Below are 19,134 nucleotides of genomic sequence, written 5' to 3'. Positions count from 1 at the left end.
TCTGTCTCACACTTTACCACTTTCTCATTCTCTCCATCTCTCTCTCTCTCTCTCTCAGCCTCTCTCGCTCTCTGTCCTGACCTGTCTTTGTCTCTGGCATTCAACCTGTCTGTCTGTCTGTCTCTCTCACACGCTCATTCTCCCAACAATCATACTCTTACTACTTCTCTTGTCCCAACCACATCTCTCCTACTTAGACTGTGACTAGTCCTCCCCGTTCCCTCCCGCTCTGCACCGTCCCCCACGGACCCCCAAACCCCTTCCCCGTTCCCTCCCGCTCTACACCGTCCCCCACGGACCCCCAAACCCCTTCCCCGTTCCCTCCCGCTCTACACCGTCCCCCACGGACCCCAAACCCCTTCCCCGTTCCCTCCCGCTCTACACCGTCCCCCACGGACCCCAAACCCCTTCCCCGTTCCTTCCCGCTCTACACCGTCCCCCACGGACCCCCAAACCCCTTCCCCGTTCACTCCCGCTCTACACCGTCCCCCACGGACCCCAAACCCCTTCCCCGTTCCCTCCCGCTCTACACCGTCCCCCACGGACCCCAAACCCCTTCCCCGTTCCCTCCCGCTCTACACCGTCCCCCACGGACCCCCAAACCCCTTCCCCGTTCCCTCCCGCTCTACACCGTCCCCCACGGACCCCCAAACCCCTTCCCCGTTCACTCCCGCTCTACACCGTCCCCCACGGACCCCCAAACCCCTTCCCCGTTCCCTCCCGCTCTACACCGTCCCCCACGGACCCCCAAACCCCTTCCCCGTTCCCTCCCGCTCTACACCGTCCCCCACGGACCCCAAACCCCTTCCCCGTTCGCTCCCGCTCTACACCGTCCCCCACGGACCCCAAACCCCTTCCCCGTTCGCTCCCGCTCTACACCGTCCCCCACGGACCCCCAAACCCCTTCCCCGTTCCCTCCCGCTCTACACCGTCCCCCACGGACCCCAAACCCCTTCCCCGTTCCCTCCCGCTCTACACCGTCCCCCACGGACCCCAAACCCCTTCCCCGTTCCCTCCCGCTCTACACTGTCCCCCACGGACCCCAAACCCCTTCCCCGTTCCCTCCCGCTCTACACTGACCCCACGGACCCCAAACCCCTTCCCCGGTCACTCCCGCTCTACACTGTCCCCCACGGACCCCAAACCCCTTCCCCGGTCACTCCCGCTCTACACCGTCCCCCACGGACCCCAAACCCCTTCCCCGTTCCCTCCCGCTCTACACCGTCCCCCACGGACCCCAAACCCCTTCCCCGTTCCCTCCCGCTCTACACCGTCCCCCACGGACCCCAAACCCCTTCCCCGTTCCCTCCCGCTCTACACCGTCCCCCACGGACCCCAAACCCCTTCCCCGGTCACTCCCGCTCTACACTGTCCCCCGTGGACCCCAAACCCCTTCCCCGTTCCCTCCCGCTCTACACCATCCCCCACGGACCCCAAACCCCTTCCCCGGTCACTCCCGCTCTACACTGTCCCCCACGGACCCCAAACCCCTTCCCCGTTCCCTCCCGCTCTACACCGTCCCCCACGGACCCCAAACCCCTTCCCCGTTCCCTCCCGCTCTACACCGTCCCCCACGGACCCCAAACCCCTTCCCCGTTCCCTCCCGCTCTACACCGTCCCCCACGGACCCCAAACCCCTTCCCTGTTCCCTCCCGCTCTACACCGTCCCCCACGGACCCCAAACCCCTTCCCCGTTCACTCCCGCTCTACACCGTCCCCCACGGACCCCAAACCCCTTCCCCGTTCCCTCCCGCTCTACACCGTCCCCCACGGACCCCAAACCCCTTCCCCGTTCCCTCCCGCTCTACACCGTCCCCCACGGACCCCAGACCCCTTCCCCGTTCACTCCCGCTCTACACCGTCCCCCACGGACCCCAAACCCCTTCCCCGTTCCCTCCCGCTCTACACCGTCCCCCACGGACCCCAAACCCCTTCCCCGTTCCCTCCCGCTCTGCACCGTCCCCCACGGACCCCAAACCCCTTCCCCGTTCCCTCCCGCTCTACACCGTCCCCCACGGACCCCAAACCCCTTCCCCGGTCACTCCCGCTCTACACTGTCCCCCGTGGACCCCAAACCCCTTCCCCGTTCCCTCCCGCTCTACACTGTCCCCCACGGACCCCAAACCCCTTCCCCGGTCACTCCCGCTCTACACCGTCCCCCACGGACCCCAAACCCCTTCCCCGTTCCCTCCCGCTCTACACCGTCCCCCACGGACCCCAAACCCCTTCCCCGTTCCCTCCCGCTCTACACCGTCCCCCACGGACCCCAAACCCCTTCCCCGTTCCCTCCCGCTCTACACCGTCCCCCACGGACCCCAAACCCCTTCCCCGTTCACTCCCGCTCTACACCGTCCCCCACGGACCCCAAACCCCTTCCCTGTTCCCTCCCGCTCTACACTGTCCCCCACGGACCCCCAAACCCCTTCCCCGTTCGCTCCCGCTCTACACCCTCCCCCACGGACCCCCAAACCCCTTCCCTGTTCCCTCCCGCTCTACACCGTCCCCCACGGACCCCCAAACCCCTTCCCCGTTCCCTCCCGCTCTACACCCTCCCCCACGGACCCCAAACCCCTTCCCCGTTCCCTCCCGCTCTACACCGTCCCCCACGGACCCCAAACCCCTTCCCTGTTCCCTCCCGCTCTACACCGTCCCCCACGGACCCCAAACCCCTTCCCCGTTCCCTCCCGCTCTACACCGTCCCCCACGGACCCCAAACCCCTTCCCCGTTCCCTCCCGCTCTACACCGTCCCCCACGGACCCCAAACCCCTTCCCCGTTCCCTCCCGCTCTACACCGTCCCCCACGGACCCCAAACCCCTTCCCCGTTCCCTCCCGCTCTACACCGTCCCCCACGGACCCCAAACCCCTTCCCCGTTCCCTCCCGCTCTACACTGTCCCCCACGGACCCCAAACCCCTTCCCTGTTCCCTCCCGCTCTACACTGTCCCCCACGGACCCCAAACCCCTTCCCCGTTCCCTCCCGCTCTACACCGTCCCCCACGGACCCCAAACCCCTTCCCCGGTCACTCCCGCTCTACACTGTCCCCCGTGGACCCCAAACCCCTTCCCCGTTCCCTCCCGCTCTACACTGTCCCCCACGGACCCCAAACCCCTTCCCCGGTCACTCCCGCTCTACACCGTCCCCCACGGACCCCAAACCCCTTCCCCGTTCCCTCCCGCTCTACACCGTCCCCCACGGACCCCAAACCCCTTCCCCGTTCCCTCCCGCTCTACACCGTCCCCCACGGACCCCAAACCCCTTCCCCGTTCACTCCCGCTCTACACCGTCCCCCACGGACCCCAAACCCCTTCCCTGTTCCCTCCCGCTCTACACTGTCCCCCACGGACCCCCAAACCCCTTCCCCGTTCGCTCCCGCTCTACACCCTCCCCCACGGACCCCCAAACCCCTTCCCTGTTCCCTCCCGCTCTACACCCTCCCCCACGGACCCCAAACCCCTTCCCCGTTCCCTCCCGCTCTACACCGTCCCCCACGGACCCCAAACCCCTTCCCTGTTCCCTCCCGCTCTACACCGTCCCCCACGGACCCCAAACCCCTTCCCCGTTCCCTCCCGCTCTACACTGTCCCCCACGGACCCCAAACCCCTTCCCCGTTCCCTCCCGCTCTACACCGTCCCCCACGGACCCCAAACCCCTTCCCCGTTCCCTCCCGCTCTACACTGTCCCCCACGGACCCCAAACCCCTTCCCTGTTCCCTCCCGCTCTACACTGTCCCCCACGGACCCCAAACCCCTTCCCCGTTCCCTCCCGCTCTACACTGTCCCCCACGGACCCCAAACCCCTTCCCTGTTCCCTCCCGCTCTACACCGTCCCCCACGGACCCCAAACCCCTTCCCCGTTCACTCCCGCTCTACACCGTCCCCCACGGACCCCAAACCCCTTCCCTGTTCCCTCCCGCTCTACACTGTCCCCCACGGACCCCCAAACCCCTTCCCCGTTCGCTCCCGCTCTACACCCTCCCCCACGGACCCCCAAACCCCTTCCCTGTTCCCTCCCGCTCTACACCCTCCCCCACGGACCCCAAACCCCTTCCCCGTTCCCTCCCGCTCCACACCGTCCCCCACGGACCCCAAACCCCTTCCCCGTTCCCTCCCGCTCTACACCGTCCCCCACGGACCCCAAACCCCTTCCCCGTTCCCTCCCGCTCTACACCGTCCCCCACGGACCCCAAACCCCTTCCCCGTTCCCTCCCGCTCTACACCGTCCCCCACGGACCCCAAACCCCTTCCCCGTTCACTCCCGCTCTACACCGTCCCCCACGGACCCCAAACCCCTTCCCCGTTCCCTCCCGCTCTACACCGTCCCCCACGGACCCCAAACCCCTTCCCCGTTCCCTCCCGCTCTACACCGTCCCCCACGGACCCCAAACCCCTTCCCCGTTCCCTCCCGCTCTACACCGTCCCCCACGGACCCCAAACCCCTTCCCCGTTCCCTCCCGCTCTACACTGTCCCCCACGGACCCCAAACCCCTTCCCCGTTCACTCCCGCTCTGCACTGTCCCCCACGGACCCCAAACCCCTTCCCCGTTCCCTCCCGCTCTGCACCGTCCCCCACGGACCCCAAACCCCTTCCCCGTTCCCTCCCGCTCTACACCGTCCCCCACGGACCCCAAACCCCTTCCCCGTTCCCTCCCGCTCTACACCGTCCCCCACGGACCCCCCAAACCCCTTCCCCGTTCCCTCCCGCTCTACACCGTCCCCCACGGACCCCAAACCCCTTCCCCGTTCCCTCCCGCTCTACACTGTCCCCCACGGACCCCAAACCCCTTCCCTGTTCCCTCCCGCTCTACACTGTCCCCCACGGACCCCAAACCCCTTCCCCGTTCCCTCCCGCTCTACACTGTCCCCCACGGACCCCAAACCCCTTCCCTGTTCCCTCCCGCTCTACACCGTCCCCCACGGACCCCAAACCCCTTCCCCGTTCACTCCCGCTCTACACCGTCCCCCACGGACCCCAAACCCCTTCCCTGTTCCCTCCCGCTCTACACTGTCCCCCACGGACCCCCAAACCCCTTCCCCGTTCGGTCCCGCTCTACACCCTCCCCCACGGAACCCAAACCCCTTCCCTGTTCCCTCCCGCTCTACACCCTCCCCCACGGACCCCAAATCCCTTCCCCGTTCCCTCCCGCTCTACACTGTCCCCCACGGACCCCAAACCCCTTCCCCGTTCCCTCCCGCTCTACACCGTCCCCCACGGACCCCAAACCCCTTCCCCGTTCCCTCCCGCTCTACACCGTCCCCCACGGACCCCAAACCCCTTCCCTGTTCCCTCCCGCTCTACACTGTCCCCCACGGACCCCAAACCCCTTCCCCGTTCCCTCCCGCTCTACACCGTCCCCCACGGACCCCAAACCCCTTCCCTGTTCCCTCCCGCTCTACACCGTCCCCCACGGACCCCAAACCCCTTCCCCGTTCCCTCCCGCTCTACACCGTCCCCCACGGACCCCAAACCCCTTCCCCGTTCCCTCCCGCTCTACACCGTCCCCCACGGACCCCAAACCCCTTCCCTGTTCGCTCCCGCTCTACACTGTCCCCCACGGACCCCCAAACCCCTTCCCCGTTCGCTCCCGCTCTACACCCTCCCCCACGGACCCCCAAACCCCTTCCCTGTTCCCTCCCGCTCTACACCCTCCCCCACGGACCCCAAACCCCTTCCCCGTTCCCTCCCGCTCTACACCGTCCCCCACGGACCCCAAACCCCTTCCCCGTTCACTCCCGCTCTACACCGTCCCCCACGGACCCCAAACCCCTTCCCCGTTCCCTCCCGCTCTACACTGTCCCCCGTGGACCCCAAACCCCTTCCCCGTTCCCTCCCGCTCTACACCATCCCCCACGGACCCCAAACCCCTTCCCCGGTCACTCCCGCTCTACACTGTCCCCCACGGACCCCAAACCCCTTCCCCGTTCCCTCCCGCTCTACACCGTCCCCCACGGACCCCAAACCCCTTCCCCGTTCCCTCCCGCTCTACACTGTCCCCCACGGACCCCAAACCCCTTCCCCGTTCCCTCCCGCTCTACACCGTCCCCCACGGACCCCAAACCCCTTCCCCGTTCCCTCCCGCTCTACACCGTCCCCCACGGACCCCAAACCCCTTCCCCGTTCCCTCCCGCTCTACACCGTCCCCCACGGACCCCAAACCCCTTCCCCGTTCACTCCCGCTCTACACCGTCCCCCACGGACCCCAAACCCCTTCCCCGTTCCCTCCCGCTCTACACCGTCCCCCACGGACCCCAAACCCCTTCCCCGTTCACTCCCGCTCTACACCGTCCCCCACGGACCCCAAACCCCTTCCCCGTTCCCTCCCGCTCTACACCGTCCCCCACGGACCCCAAACCCCTTCCCCGTTCCCTCCCGCTCTGCACCGTCCCCCACGGACCCCAAACCCCTTCCCCGTTCCCTCCCGCTCTACACCGTCCCCCACGGACCCCAAACCCCTTCCCCGGTCACTCCCGCTCTACACTGTCCCCCGTGGACCCCAAACCCCTTCCCCGTTCCCTCCCGCTCTACACTGTCCCCCACGGACCCCAAACCCCTTCCCCGGTCACTCCCGCTCTACACCGTCCCCCACGGACCCCAAACCCCTTCCCCGTTCCCTCCCGCTCTACACCGTCCCCCACGGACCCCAAACCCCTTCCCCGTTCCCTCCCGCTCTACACCGTCCCCCACGGACCCCAAACCCCTTCCCCGTTCCCTCCCGCTCTACACCGTCCCCCACGGACCCCAAACCCCTTCCCCGTTCACTCCCGCTCTACACCGTCCCCCACGGACCCCAAACCCCTTCCCTGTTCCCTCCCGCTCTACACTGTCCCCCACGGACCCCCAAACCCCTTCCCCGTTCGCTCCCGCTCTACACCCTCCCCCACGGACCCCCAAACCCCTTCCCTGTTCCCTCCCGCTCTACACCGTCCCCCACGGACCCCCAAACCCCTTCCCCGTTCCCTCCCGCTCTACACCCTCCCCCACGGACCCCAAACCCCTTCCCCGTTCCCTCCCGCTCTACACCGTCCCCCACGGACCCCAAACCCCTTCCCTGTTCCCTCCCGCTCTACACCGTCCCCCACGGACCCCAAACCCCTTCCCCGTTCCCTCCCGCTCTACACCGTCCCCCACGGACCCCAAACCCCTTCCCCGTTCCCTCCCGCTCTACACCGTCCCCCACGGACCCCAAACCCCTTCCCCGTTCCCTCCCGCTCTACACCGTCCCCCACGGACCCCAAACCCCTTCCCCGTTCCCTCCCGCTCTACACCGTCCCCCACGGACCCCAAACCCCTTCCCCGTTCCCTCCCGCTCTACACTGTCCCCCACGGACCCCAAACCCCTTCCCTGTTCCCTCCCGCTCTACACTGTCCCCCACGGACCCCAAACCCCTTCCCCGTTCCCTCCCGCTCTACACCGTCCCCCACGGACCCCAAACCCCTTCCCCGGTCACTCCCGCTCTACACTGTCCCCCGTGGACCCCAAACCCCTTCCCCGTTCCCTCCCGCTCTACACTGTCCCCCACGGACCCCAAACCCCTTCCCCGGTCACTCCCGCTCTACACCGTCCCCCACGGACCCCAAACCCCTTCCCCGTTCCCTCCCGCTCTACACCGTCCCCCACGGACCCCAAACCCCTTCCCCGTTCCCTCCCGCTCTACACCGTCCCCCACGGACCCCAAACCCCTTCCCCGTTCCCTCCCGCTCTACACCGTCCCCCACGGACCCCAAACCCCTTCCCCGTTCACTCCCGCTCTACACCGTCCCCCACGGACCCCAAACCCCTTCCCTGTTCCCTCCCGCTCTACACTGTCCCCCACGGACCCCCAAACCCCTTCCCCGTTCGCTCCCGCTCTACACCCTCCCCCACGGACCCCCAAACCCCTTCCCTGTTCCCTCCCGCTCTACACCCTCCCCCACGGACCCCAAACCCCTTCCCCGTTCCCTCCCGCTCTACACCGTCCCCCACGGACCCCAAACCCCTTCCCTGTTCCCTCCCGCTCTACACCGTCCCCCACGGACCCCAAACCCCTTCCCCGTTCCCTCCCGCTCTACACTGTCCCCCACGGACCCCAAACCCCTTCCCCGTTCCCTCCCGCTCTACACCGTCCCCCACGGACCCCAAACCCCTTCCCCGTTCCCTCCCGCTCTACACTGTCCCCCACGGACCCCAAACCCCTTCCCTGTTCCCTCCCGCTCTACACTGTCCCCCACGGACCCCAAACCCCTTCCCCGTTCCCTCCCGCTCTACACTGTCCCCCACGGACCCCAAACCCCTTCCCTGTTCCCTCCCGCTCTACACCGTCCCCCACGGACCCCAAACCCCTTCCCCGTTCACTCCCGCTCTACACCGTCCCCCACGGACCCCAAACCCCTTCCCTGTTCCCTCCCGCTCTACACTGTCCCCCACGGACCCCCAAACCCCTTCCCCGTTCGCTCCCGCTCTACACCCTCCCCCACGGACCCCCAAACCCCTTCCCCGTTCCCTCCCGCTCTACACCCTCCCCCACGGACCCCAAACCCCTTCCCCGTTCCCTCCCGCTCTACACCGTCCCCCACGGACCCCAAACCCCTTCCCCGTTCCCTCCCGCTCTACACCGTCCCCCACGGACCCCAAACCCCTTCCCCGTTCCCTCCCGCTCTACACCGTCCCCCACGGACCCCAAACCCCTTCCCCGTTCACTCCCGCTCTGCACTGTCCCCCACGGACCCCAAACCCCTTCCCCGTTCCCTCCCGCTCTACACCGTCCCCCACGGACCCCAGCCCCTTCCTTCATTTCCGTCCTGTGGCACAACACCTAGAAATGCTCCACCCGTCACAGTTTAGTGATAGTCACTGACTCACTGGAGAAGTTAATGACACAGGCTGCAATGATCACCAGGCCCCCAACAACAGCCACAACACTTAGTAACTTGGCCACGCGCCCCAGCCTTCGGGCTCCATCCACATCTCCATTCTGGAAACTGTTCCTAGACTGGACACAGAGACAACATCGTCAGCGACAGTGTAGAGGAAGCTTTACTCTGTATCTAACCCCATGCTGCCCCGTCCCTGGGAGTGTTTGATGCGGGTGACAGTGTAGAGGGAGCCTTACTCTGTATCTAACCCCATGCTGTCCCTGTCCCTGGGAGTGTTTGATGCGGGTGACAGTGTAGAGGACGCCTTACTCTGTATCTAACCCCATGCTGTCCCGTCCCTGGGAGTGTTTGATGCGGGTGACAGTGTAGAGGGAGCCTTACTCTGTATCTAACCCCATGCTGTCCCGTCCCTGGGAGTGTTTGATGCGGGTGACAGTGTAGAGGGAGCCTTACTCTGTATCTAACCCCATGCTGCCCCGTCCCTGGGAGTGTTTGATGCGGGTGACAGTGTAGAGGAAGCTTTATTCTGTATCTAAACCCATGCTGCCCCGTCCCTGGGAGTGTTTGATGCGGGTGACAGTGTAGAGGGAGCCTTACTCTGTATCTAACCCCATGCTGTCCCGTCGCTGGGAGTGTTTGATGCGGGTGACAGTGTAGAGGGAGCCTTACTCTGTATCTAACCCCATGCTGTCCCGTCGCTGGGAGTGTTTGATGCGGGTGACAGTGTAGAGGGAGCCTTACTCTGTATCTAACCCCATGCTGTCCCTGTCCTGGGAGACTTTGTTGGGGAGCGTGGAGCAGGAGGTTTAATGTGCTATAAGGATACTGACGATTTTAAATGGACAATGATCAGGAAGAACAGATTGTGGGATCCATGAATGGACAGAAAGATTAAAAGAAACAAGGAGGCATTGATAATGTGAGAGACTGATAGAGAAAGAGTGACAGAGAGTGTAAGAACAGTAGGAAGTGAGAGAGAACGTGAGAGAGAGAGAAATAGAGATAGATAGGAAAGAGGAGGGAGAGAGAAGAGACAGAGAGACAGAGACAGGAGAGACAGAGAGAGGGGGAGGGAGGAGAGAGAGAGGGAGAGAGACAGAGAGAGAGCCTGTGAGGGACTGATAGCTGGAGAGAGAGAGAGAGAGAGAGGGGGGAGAGAGAGAGAAAAGTGGAGAGGGTGAGTGTGGAGATAGTGACAGAGGCAGAGAAATGGAGAATCAGGTGGGTCAATGACAGAGATGGAGCCAGAGACAGCGAGGGAGAGACAGAGAGGGAGAGAGAGGAACAGAGAGAGTAAGAGAGGGAGAGTCAGAGAGGGAGATAGAGAGAGGGAGAGAGAGAGACAGAGAGGGAGATAGAGAGAGTTGGAGACAAAGTGACAAAGAGAGGGTAAGAGAGACGGACACAGAGAGGGAAACCGATGGATACAGAGAGACAGAAAGAGAGAGAGAGAAAGAGAGAGAGACAGAGAGAAAGAGAGACAGAGAGACAGAAAGAGAGAGACAGAGAGAGAGACAGAGACTGAGAGAGAGAAGACAGTGATGGAGCAGGAGATGGAGATGGAGAGGATTGCTGGGTCACTGACAGAGACAGTGACAGCACTGGGAGCAAGGACCGAGACAGAGACAGAGTGGGAGTAGCGGAGTGTGAACCAGGCAGATGGTACTCGATGCGAGCCTTACTCACCATCACAGCATACACAAACGCCACGATGTTGAGGGGCCAGATGGGGCAGAAGCAGGAGATGATCGCCAGAATGATGTAGTCGCGGGGTTTCTCGTGTTCGCCTCCCTCGACGGTCTGCACAGATGGATGCCGGTGAATGCTGGTGCGAGGGGAGTTCAGGGCACTCGGAGGGAGGTGTGTCACAGAACTGGCGCGAACCGCCTTCCTGGGGCTGTGTTTGTGCAGAGGCCGGGCGAGGTCCTGCAGGGATGTGGTCTTCGCTCCATCCAACAAACCATTGCCATTCAGCTGCTGCTTCTCAGGGGGTACTGCTGGTTCAGAGACAGCGCGGGCTGTCGGTGGAGTCACTACATCAGTGACCTCACTGTCAGAGTTCACCGCCATCTCAGGTCACAGGGGGCCAACCGAGAGCAAAACAAAACCTTCAAAAGACACACACACAGCAAACACTCAATACACTGCAAATTTACACAGGCAGTGAGCCTTACCCTGCTGAATACACACTGTACCCAGTACAGTTACACAGGCAGTGAGCCTTACCCTGCTGAATACACACTGTACCCAGTACAGTTACACAGGCAGTGAGCCTTACCCTGCTGAATACACACTGTACCCAGTACAGTTACACAGGCAGTGAGCCTTACCCTGCTGAATACACACTGTACCCAGTACAGTTACACAGGCAGTGAGCCTTACCCTGCTGAATACACACTGTACCCAGTACAGTTACACAGGCAGTGAGCCTTACCCTGCTGAATACACACTGTACCCAGTACAGTTACACAGGCAGTGAGCCTTACCCTGCTGAATACACACTGTACCCAGTACAGTTACACAGGCAGTGAGCCTTACCCTGCTGAATACACACTGTACCCAGTAGAGTTACACAGGCAGTGAGCCTTACCCTGCTGAATACACACTGTACCCAGTACAGTTACACAGGCAGTGAGCCTTACCCTGCTGAATACACACTGTACCCAGTAGAGTTACACAGGCAGTGAGCCTTACCCTGCTGAATACACACTGTACCCAGTACAGTTACACAGGCAGTGAGCCTTACCCTGCTGAATACACACTGTACCCAGTACAGTTACACAGGCAGTGAGCCTTACCCTGCTGAATACACACTGTACCCAGTACAGTTACACAGGCAGTGAGCCTTACCCTGCTGAATACACACTGTACCCAGTACAGTTACACAGGCAGTGAGCCTTACCCTGCTGAATACACACTGTACCCAGTACAGTTACACAGGCAGTGAGCCTTACCCTGCTGAATACACACTGTACCCAGTACAGTTACACAGCGAGTGACCCTTACCCTGCTGAATACACACTGTACCCAGTACAGTTACACAGTGAGTGAGCCTTACCCTGCTGAATAAACACTGACCCTGTACGGTTACACAGTGAGTGAGCCTTACCCTGCTGAATAAACACTGACCCTGTACGGTTACACAGTGAGTGAGCCTTACCCTGCTGAATAAACACTGTACCCTGTACAGTTACACAGCGAGTGAGCCTTACCCTGCTGAATAAACACTGTACCCAGTACAGTTACACAGTGAGTGAGCCTTACCCTGCTGAATAAACACTGACCCTGTACGGTTACACAGTGAGTGAGCCTTACCCTGCTCAATAAACACTGTACCCTGTACGGTTACACAGCGAGTGAGCCTTACCCTGCTGAATAAACACTGTACCCTGTAGGGTCACACAGTGAGTGAGCCTTACCCTGCTGAATAAACACTGTACCCTGTACGGTTACACAGTGAGTGAGCCTTACCCTGCTGGATAAACACTGTACCCTGTACGGTTACACAGTGAGCGAGCCTTACCCTGCTGAATAAACACTGTACCCTGTACGGTTACACAGCGAGTGACGCTTACCCTGCTGAATAAACACTGTACCCTGTACGGTTACACAGCGAGTGAGCCTTACCCTGCTGAATAAACACTGTTCCCTGTACAGTTACACAGCGAGTGAGCCTTACCCTGCTGGATAAACACTGTACCCTGTACAGTTACACAGTGAGTGAGCCTTACCCTGCTGAATAAACACTGTACCCTGTACGGTTACACAGCGAGTGAGCCTTACCCTGCTGAATAAACACTGTACCCTGTAGGGTCACACAGTGAGTGAGCCTTACCCTGCTGAATAAACACTGTACCCTGTATGGTTACACAGTGAGTGAGCCTTACCCTGCTGAATACACACTGTACCCAGTACAGTTACACAGTGAGTGACCCTTACCCTGCTGAATAAACACTGTACCCTGAAGGGTCACACAGTGAGTGAGCCTTACCCTGCTGAATAAACACTGTACCCTGTACGGTTACACAGTGAGTGACCCTTACCCTGCTGAATACACACTGTACCCAGTACAGTTACACAGTGAGTGAGCCTTACCCTGCTGAATACACACTGTACCCAGTACAGTTACACAGTGAGTGAGCCTTAACCTGCTGAATACACACTGTACCCAGTACAGTTACACAGTAAGTGAGCCTTACCCTGCTGAATACACACTGTACCCTGTACGGTTACACAGTGAGTGAGCCTTACCCTGCTGAATACACACTGTACCCAGTACAGTTACACAGTGAGTGAGCCTTACCCTGCTGAATACACACTGTACCCAGTACGGTTACACAGTGAGTGAGCCTTACCCTGCTGAATACACACTGTACCCAGTACGGTTACACAGTGAGTGAGCCTTACCCTGCTGAATAAACACTGTACCCTGTACGGTTACACAGTGAGTGAGCCTTACCCTGCTGAATAAACACTGTACCCTGTACGGTTACACAGTGAGTGAGCCTTACCCTGCTGAATAAACACTGTACCCTGTACGGTTACACAGTGAGTGAGCCTTACCCTGCTGAATAAACACTGTACCCTGTACGGTTACACAGTGAGTGAGCCTTACCCTGCTGAATAAACACTGTACCCTGTACGGTTACACAGTGAGTGAGCCTTACCCTGCTGAATACACACTGTACCCAGTACAGTTACACAGTGAGTGAGCCTTACCCTGCTGAATACACACTGTACCCAGTACAGTTACACAGTGAGTGAGCCTTACCCTGCTGAATAAACACTGTACCCAGTACAGTTACACAGTGAGTGAGCCTTACCCTGCTGAATAAACACTGTACCCTGTACGGTTACACAGTGAGTGACCCTTACCCTGCTGAATAAACACTGTACCCTGTACGGTTACACAGTGAGTGAGCCTTACCCTGCTGAATAAACACTGTACCCAGTACAGTTACACAGTGAGTGAGCCTTACCCTGCTGAATAAACACTGTACCCTGTACGGTTACACAGTGAGTGAGCCTTACCCTCCTGAATAAACACTGTACCCTGTACGGTTACACAGTGAGTGAGCCTTACCCTGCTGAATAAACACTGTACCCTGTACGGTTACACAGTGAGTGAGCCTTACCCTGCTGAATAAACACTGTACCCTGTACGGTTACACAGTGAGTGAGCCTTACCCTGCTGAATAAACACTGTTCCCTGTACGGTTACACAGTGAGTGACCCTTACCCTGCTGAATAAACACTGACCCTGTACGGTTACACAGTGAGTGAGCCTTACCCTGCTGAATAAACACTGTTCCCTGTACAGTTACACAGCGAGTGAGCCTTACCCTGCTGAATAAACACTGTACCCTGTACGGTTACACAGCGAGTGACGCCTACCCTGCTGAATAAACACTGTACCCTGTACGGTTACACAGTGAGTGACCCTTACCCTGCTGAATACACACCGTACCCTGTACGGTTACACAGTGAGTGAGCCTTACCCTGCTGAATAAACACCGTATCCTGTACGGTTACAGAGCGAGTGAGCCTTACCCTGCTGAATACACACTGTACCCTGTACGGTTACACAGTGAGTGAGCCTTACCCTGCTGAATAAACACCGTATCCTGTACGGTTACACAGCGAGTGAGCCTTACCCTGCTGAATACACACTGTACCCTGTACGGTTACACAGTGAGTGAGCCTTACCCTGCTGAATAAACACTGTACCCTGTACGGTTACACAGCGAGTGAGCCTTACTCTGCTGAATAAACACTGACCCTGTACGGTTACACAGTGAGTGACCCTTACCCTGCTGAATACACACTGTACCCTGTACGGTTACACAGTGAGTGAGCCTTACCCTGCTTAATAAACACTGTACCCTGTACGGTTACACAGTGAGTGAGCCTTACCCTGCTGAATAAACACTGTACCCTGTACGGTTACACAGTGAGTGAGCCTTACCCTGCTGAATAAACACTGTACCCTGTACGGTTACACAGAGAGTGACCCTTACCCTGCTGAATAAACACTGACCCTGTACGGTTACACAGTGAGTGAGCCTTACCCTGCTGAATAAACACTGACCCTGTACGGTTACACAGTGAGTGAGCCTTACCCTGCTGAATAAACACTGACCCTGTACGGTTACACAGTGAGTGACCCTTACCCTGCTGAATAAACACTGACCCTGTACGGTTACACAGTGAGTGAGCCTTACCCTGCTGAATAAACACTGACCCTGTACGGTTACACAGTGAGTGACCCTTACCCTGCTGAATACACACTGTACCCTGTACGGTTACACAGTGAGTGAGCCTTACCCTGCTGAATAAACACTGTTCCCTGTACGGTTACACAGCGAGTGAGCCTTACCCTGCTTAATAAACACTGTACCCTGTACGGTTACACAGCGAGTGAGCCTTACCCTGCTTAATAAACACTGTACCCTGTACGGTTACACAGTGAGTGAGCCTTACCCTGCTGAATAAACACCGTACCCTGTATGGTTACACAGTGAGTGAGCCTTACCCTGCTGAATAAACACTGTACCCAGTACGGTTACACAGCGAGTGAGCCTTACCCTGCTGAATAAACACGGTACCCTGTACGGTTACACAGCGAGTGAGCCTTACCCTGCTGAATAAACACTGTACCCTGTACGGTTACACAGCGAGTGAGCCTTACCCTGCTGAATAAACACCGTATCCTGTACGGTTACACAGCGAGTGAGCCTTACCCTGCTGAATAAACACCATACCCTGTACGGTTACACAGTGAGTGGCCCTTTTCATGCTGTCATTAATCGTGGGTTTGCTTGCTGACCTGAGGGAAAATCCTGGTGTATCTGTGTTGTTAGGAATGGGGAGGGGGTGGCGTTGTTGGTTGCAGGACTGTGTGTGGGTTGCCCCCATTCCTTTGCTATGGGTCTCAGGCACGTTTCAACAGCGCTGCCTCCGAATTGTGACTGCGGTGGGCACGAAGCTGATCTTCTTGGGTCTGGGTGTGGGGTTGGGGGGTCCGGTTTTAGGAGGGTGTCGCCTGGAAGTGTGTGTTGGTGCTTGCTCTGTCAACGGAAAGGTCTGGTACTCAGCGAGATGTCAACAGTGCCATCCATCACTGGCAGAATGGCCTCTCTAGTGGATGTATCCCGCCATCTCCCTCAGTTGTAGAGGGAGACACCGACTGCATCTCTCCGGCTGTCCTGGGAATAATGACAAACTGCAATGGAGAAATGAATGCAGAATGCAGTAGGAGAAGTGGTTCGACACTCACCGTTATTGAAGCTGGGAAAGCTGGAAGGAGCAGCAGATTTGGCAAGAAATGATAGTCAGCAATTCACATTCTTACAATAAGCAGGCAGCAAGGCGGAGAGGAGCAGTGAGATTCACCAGCCCGCAAACTGCAGATGTATCTGAGCAGCCAGTCCAGCCAGGAGTGGTAGGGGGATATTGCAGGGTTTGTAAGTGTCTCTCTCTCTCTCACACACACACACACAGATACACAGATACACACACACATACACGCCCCCAGTAACAAAGAGCTGCTGCTCAGACACGCCAGTCACATGGGAAAATGCTCTCACACATTAATGCTCCTTCACTGATCCTCCATCAGAAAGCTAGCTCCCTCTCTCCCTCTCACACATTAATGCTCCTTCACTGATCCTGCATCAGAAAGCCAGCTCCCTCTCTCCCTCTCACACATTAATGCCCCTTCACTGATCCTGCATCAGAAAGCCAGCTCCCTCTCTCCCTCTCACACATTAATGCCCCTTCACTGATCCTGCATCAGAAAGCCAGCTCCCTCTCTCCTTCTCACACATTAATGCCCCTTCACTGATCCTCCATCAGAAAGCCAGCTCCCTCTCTCCCTCTCACACATTAATGCCCCTTCACTGATCCTCTATCAGAAAGCCAGCTCCCTCTCACACATTAATGCTCCATCACTGATCCTCCATCAGAAAGCCAGCTCCCTCTCTCCCTCTCACACATTTATGCTCCTTCAGTGCAGAAAGCCACATCTTTCTCTCACACACTCCCTTTCATTAATAACCCTTCGCTGATCCTGCAGCAGTGAGCCACCTTTCTCTCTCACACACACACTCCATCTCTTGTTAACACCCTGTCACTGATTCTGCAGCAGAAACGTTATTGTTTCCTTCTGTCTATCCACACTCTTCCTCTCTTTAACTCTGTATCTTTCACTGCCTCACTCACTCAATCTCTTCCTCCATCTCATTCACATTCTCACATTAGCTAACTTTGGCGCTGAAATTAATTTTCTTTCACACTTCCTCTCCCAATCTATCTCTCTTCCCACTCGCTTTATCTCCTCCCAAATCACCATCTCTCTCTTTTTCTCTCTCAGTTCTCCCTCTTTCACTCTCGCACAGCTCCACGCTCACTTTCGCCCTGGCCCAAGATGAAACAGTTACACTGTCTGCAGGGTCTCTGCACCCTGGTGGGGGGTGGGGGTGTCAATGCCCCCTCATCCTGCACCCCAGGAGAGTCAGGCCTTTGTAAGAGATCTGTAGCATTCTTTCAATTCATCCACAAGAAAAGGGCATCACTGCCCATGCAGCATTTATTGCCCATCCCTAATTGCCCAGGAGGCAATTCAGAGTCCATCACATTGCTATGGGTCTGGAGTCACATGTAGGCCAGACCGGGTAAGGACGGCAGTTTCCTTCCCTAAAGGGAAGGATTTTCCCGACAATCTGTGATGGATTCATTATATTCTAAATTCCCAGATATTTTAAAGAATTCAAATTCCACTCCCTGCCGTGGCAGGATTCGAACCATTGTTACCGGAACGTTATCTGTGTCTCCAGGTTAACAGTCCAGTGATAATACCCCTAGGCTGTCTCCAGCCCTCACAGCCAGATTCTGGTACCATGAGGGGGGAACGTCTACTCAATGGAGAGTTGGATTCCTGAACCATATAAGGAGAGAATGAGGCATTGGGAATAATTAGCAAGGGCGAGACAGAAAATTAAAGGCAGATACTTACCTAAGTACAGGGAATAACATGGTACAGTGAGAGATTGATCACTCCTCCTGGTATATATGTGTATCCCAGTCATAGATCCTCCAGTGTCTGGGGTTTAACTGATTTGTTCTGATTCAATCCATTGTGCTTCTACCAGCTCTTAAATTTGCATCATCACCTGGTATTCAACCTCCCTGCACACTATTTCTATCTGAATGACCCTCCAATACCCCTCTTCCACGGTCCAGCTTCTCACTGAGCGAGCAGAGTCTTTTTCCTTTCGCCAACCTTTGCACATCTCAAGTACACCTCCTCAAAGTCCTCTCAGAATTCCACACTGCCTTCTTCACAATCTACAACTTCTCCAAGTTTGAGTGCCACACGGCACAGAAACAGGCCCTTTGGCCCATCCAGTCCGTGCTGACCCTAATCCCAAACTGAACCTGCCCCACCCACCTGCCCCTGGCCTCTATCACTCCAAATCTTTCCTTCTCATGTATTTCTCCAAGCGTCTTTTAAATGCTGTAACTGAACCCACACCCACCACTTCCTCAGGAAGTTCATTCCATACACAACCCACCCTCTGCGTAAAAACTTTGCCCCTGATGTCCTTGTCAAATCTCTCTCCTCCCACCTCAAAAATGTGCCCTAGTCTCAAAGTCCCCCCACCCTAGGGAGAAAAGGCACCCAACATTAACCCCATCCATACCCCTCATTACTCTATGAGCTTACCTCTCAACCTCCTATGCTTCGGGGAAAAGCAGCCCCTCTAATTCAAACCTTCCATTCCTGGCAACATCCTGGTGAATCTCTTCTGGCCCCTCTCCGTTTAGTAATGTCCTTCCTACAACAGAACTGGGACACGGTTGCTCCAGAAGGAGCCTCACCAATGTCCTGGTACAACCCCAACGTGACGTTCCCCAACTCCCACACTCAGAAGCTCTGAGCGATGAAGGAGTGTGTGCCAAACACCTTCTTCACCCCTACCCCCGCCCCGTCTGTGTGACAGGAACTTCAAAAGGAATTATGTCCCCGAACCCTCCCCCAGGTCTCTCTGTTCTACAACACCACCCAGGGTCCTACCATCAATCGTCCAAGTCCTGCCCTTGTTTGTTTTATCAAAATGCAATGCCTCGCGTTTACCCAGACGGAACTCCCACAAGCGTTGAGATCGTCACACCAAATATTAATGTACGTCAGGAATAGCAAGCGTTCTGATACCAACTGCTGATGGGAGGGTGGTGGCTCTGTGAGAAACCCCCTTCCAGCCCCTATAATAACTGTTAACCA

The 19,134-nt window shown here is 58.2% G+C and overlaps 1 protein-coding gene across 1 annotated transcript in view; it reads right to left on the bottom strand.

The window, feature by feature from the left end:
- LOC125450155 (proline-rich transmembrane protein 2-like) overlaps positions 1-17,105 on the bottom strand; it is a 17,536-nt gene extending 431 nt beyond the window's left edge. The window contains exons 1-3 of the mRNA XM_048526164.2: positions 16,129-17,105; positions 10,539-10,960; positions 8,839-8,968 (exon numbers count right to left, since the gene is read on the bottom strand). Of these exons, the coding sequence (XP_048382121.1) occupies positions 8,839-8,968; positions 10,539-10,922 (514 nt within the window). The 5' untranslated portion in view covers positions 10,923-10,960; positions 16,129-17,105. The remainder of the gene's footprint in view (positions 1-8,838; positions 8,969-10,538; positions 10,961-16,128) is intronic.
- Positions 17,106-19,134: the final 2,029 nt, after the last annotated feature.

This window comes from Stegostoma tigrinum, chromosome 50 (genome assembly GCF_030684315.1).
Source record: "Stegostoma tigrinum isolate sSteTig4 chromosome 50, sSteTig4.hap1, whole genome shotgun sequence".
Lineage (NCBI taxonomy): Eukaryota > Metazoa > Chordata > Chondrichthyes > Orectolobiformes > Stegostomatidae > Stegostoma > Stegostoma tigrinum.
This window is presented reverse-complemented; position numbering and strand designations above follow the sequence as displayed.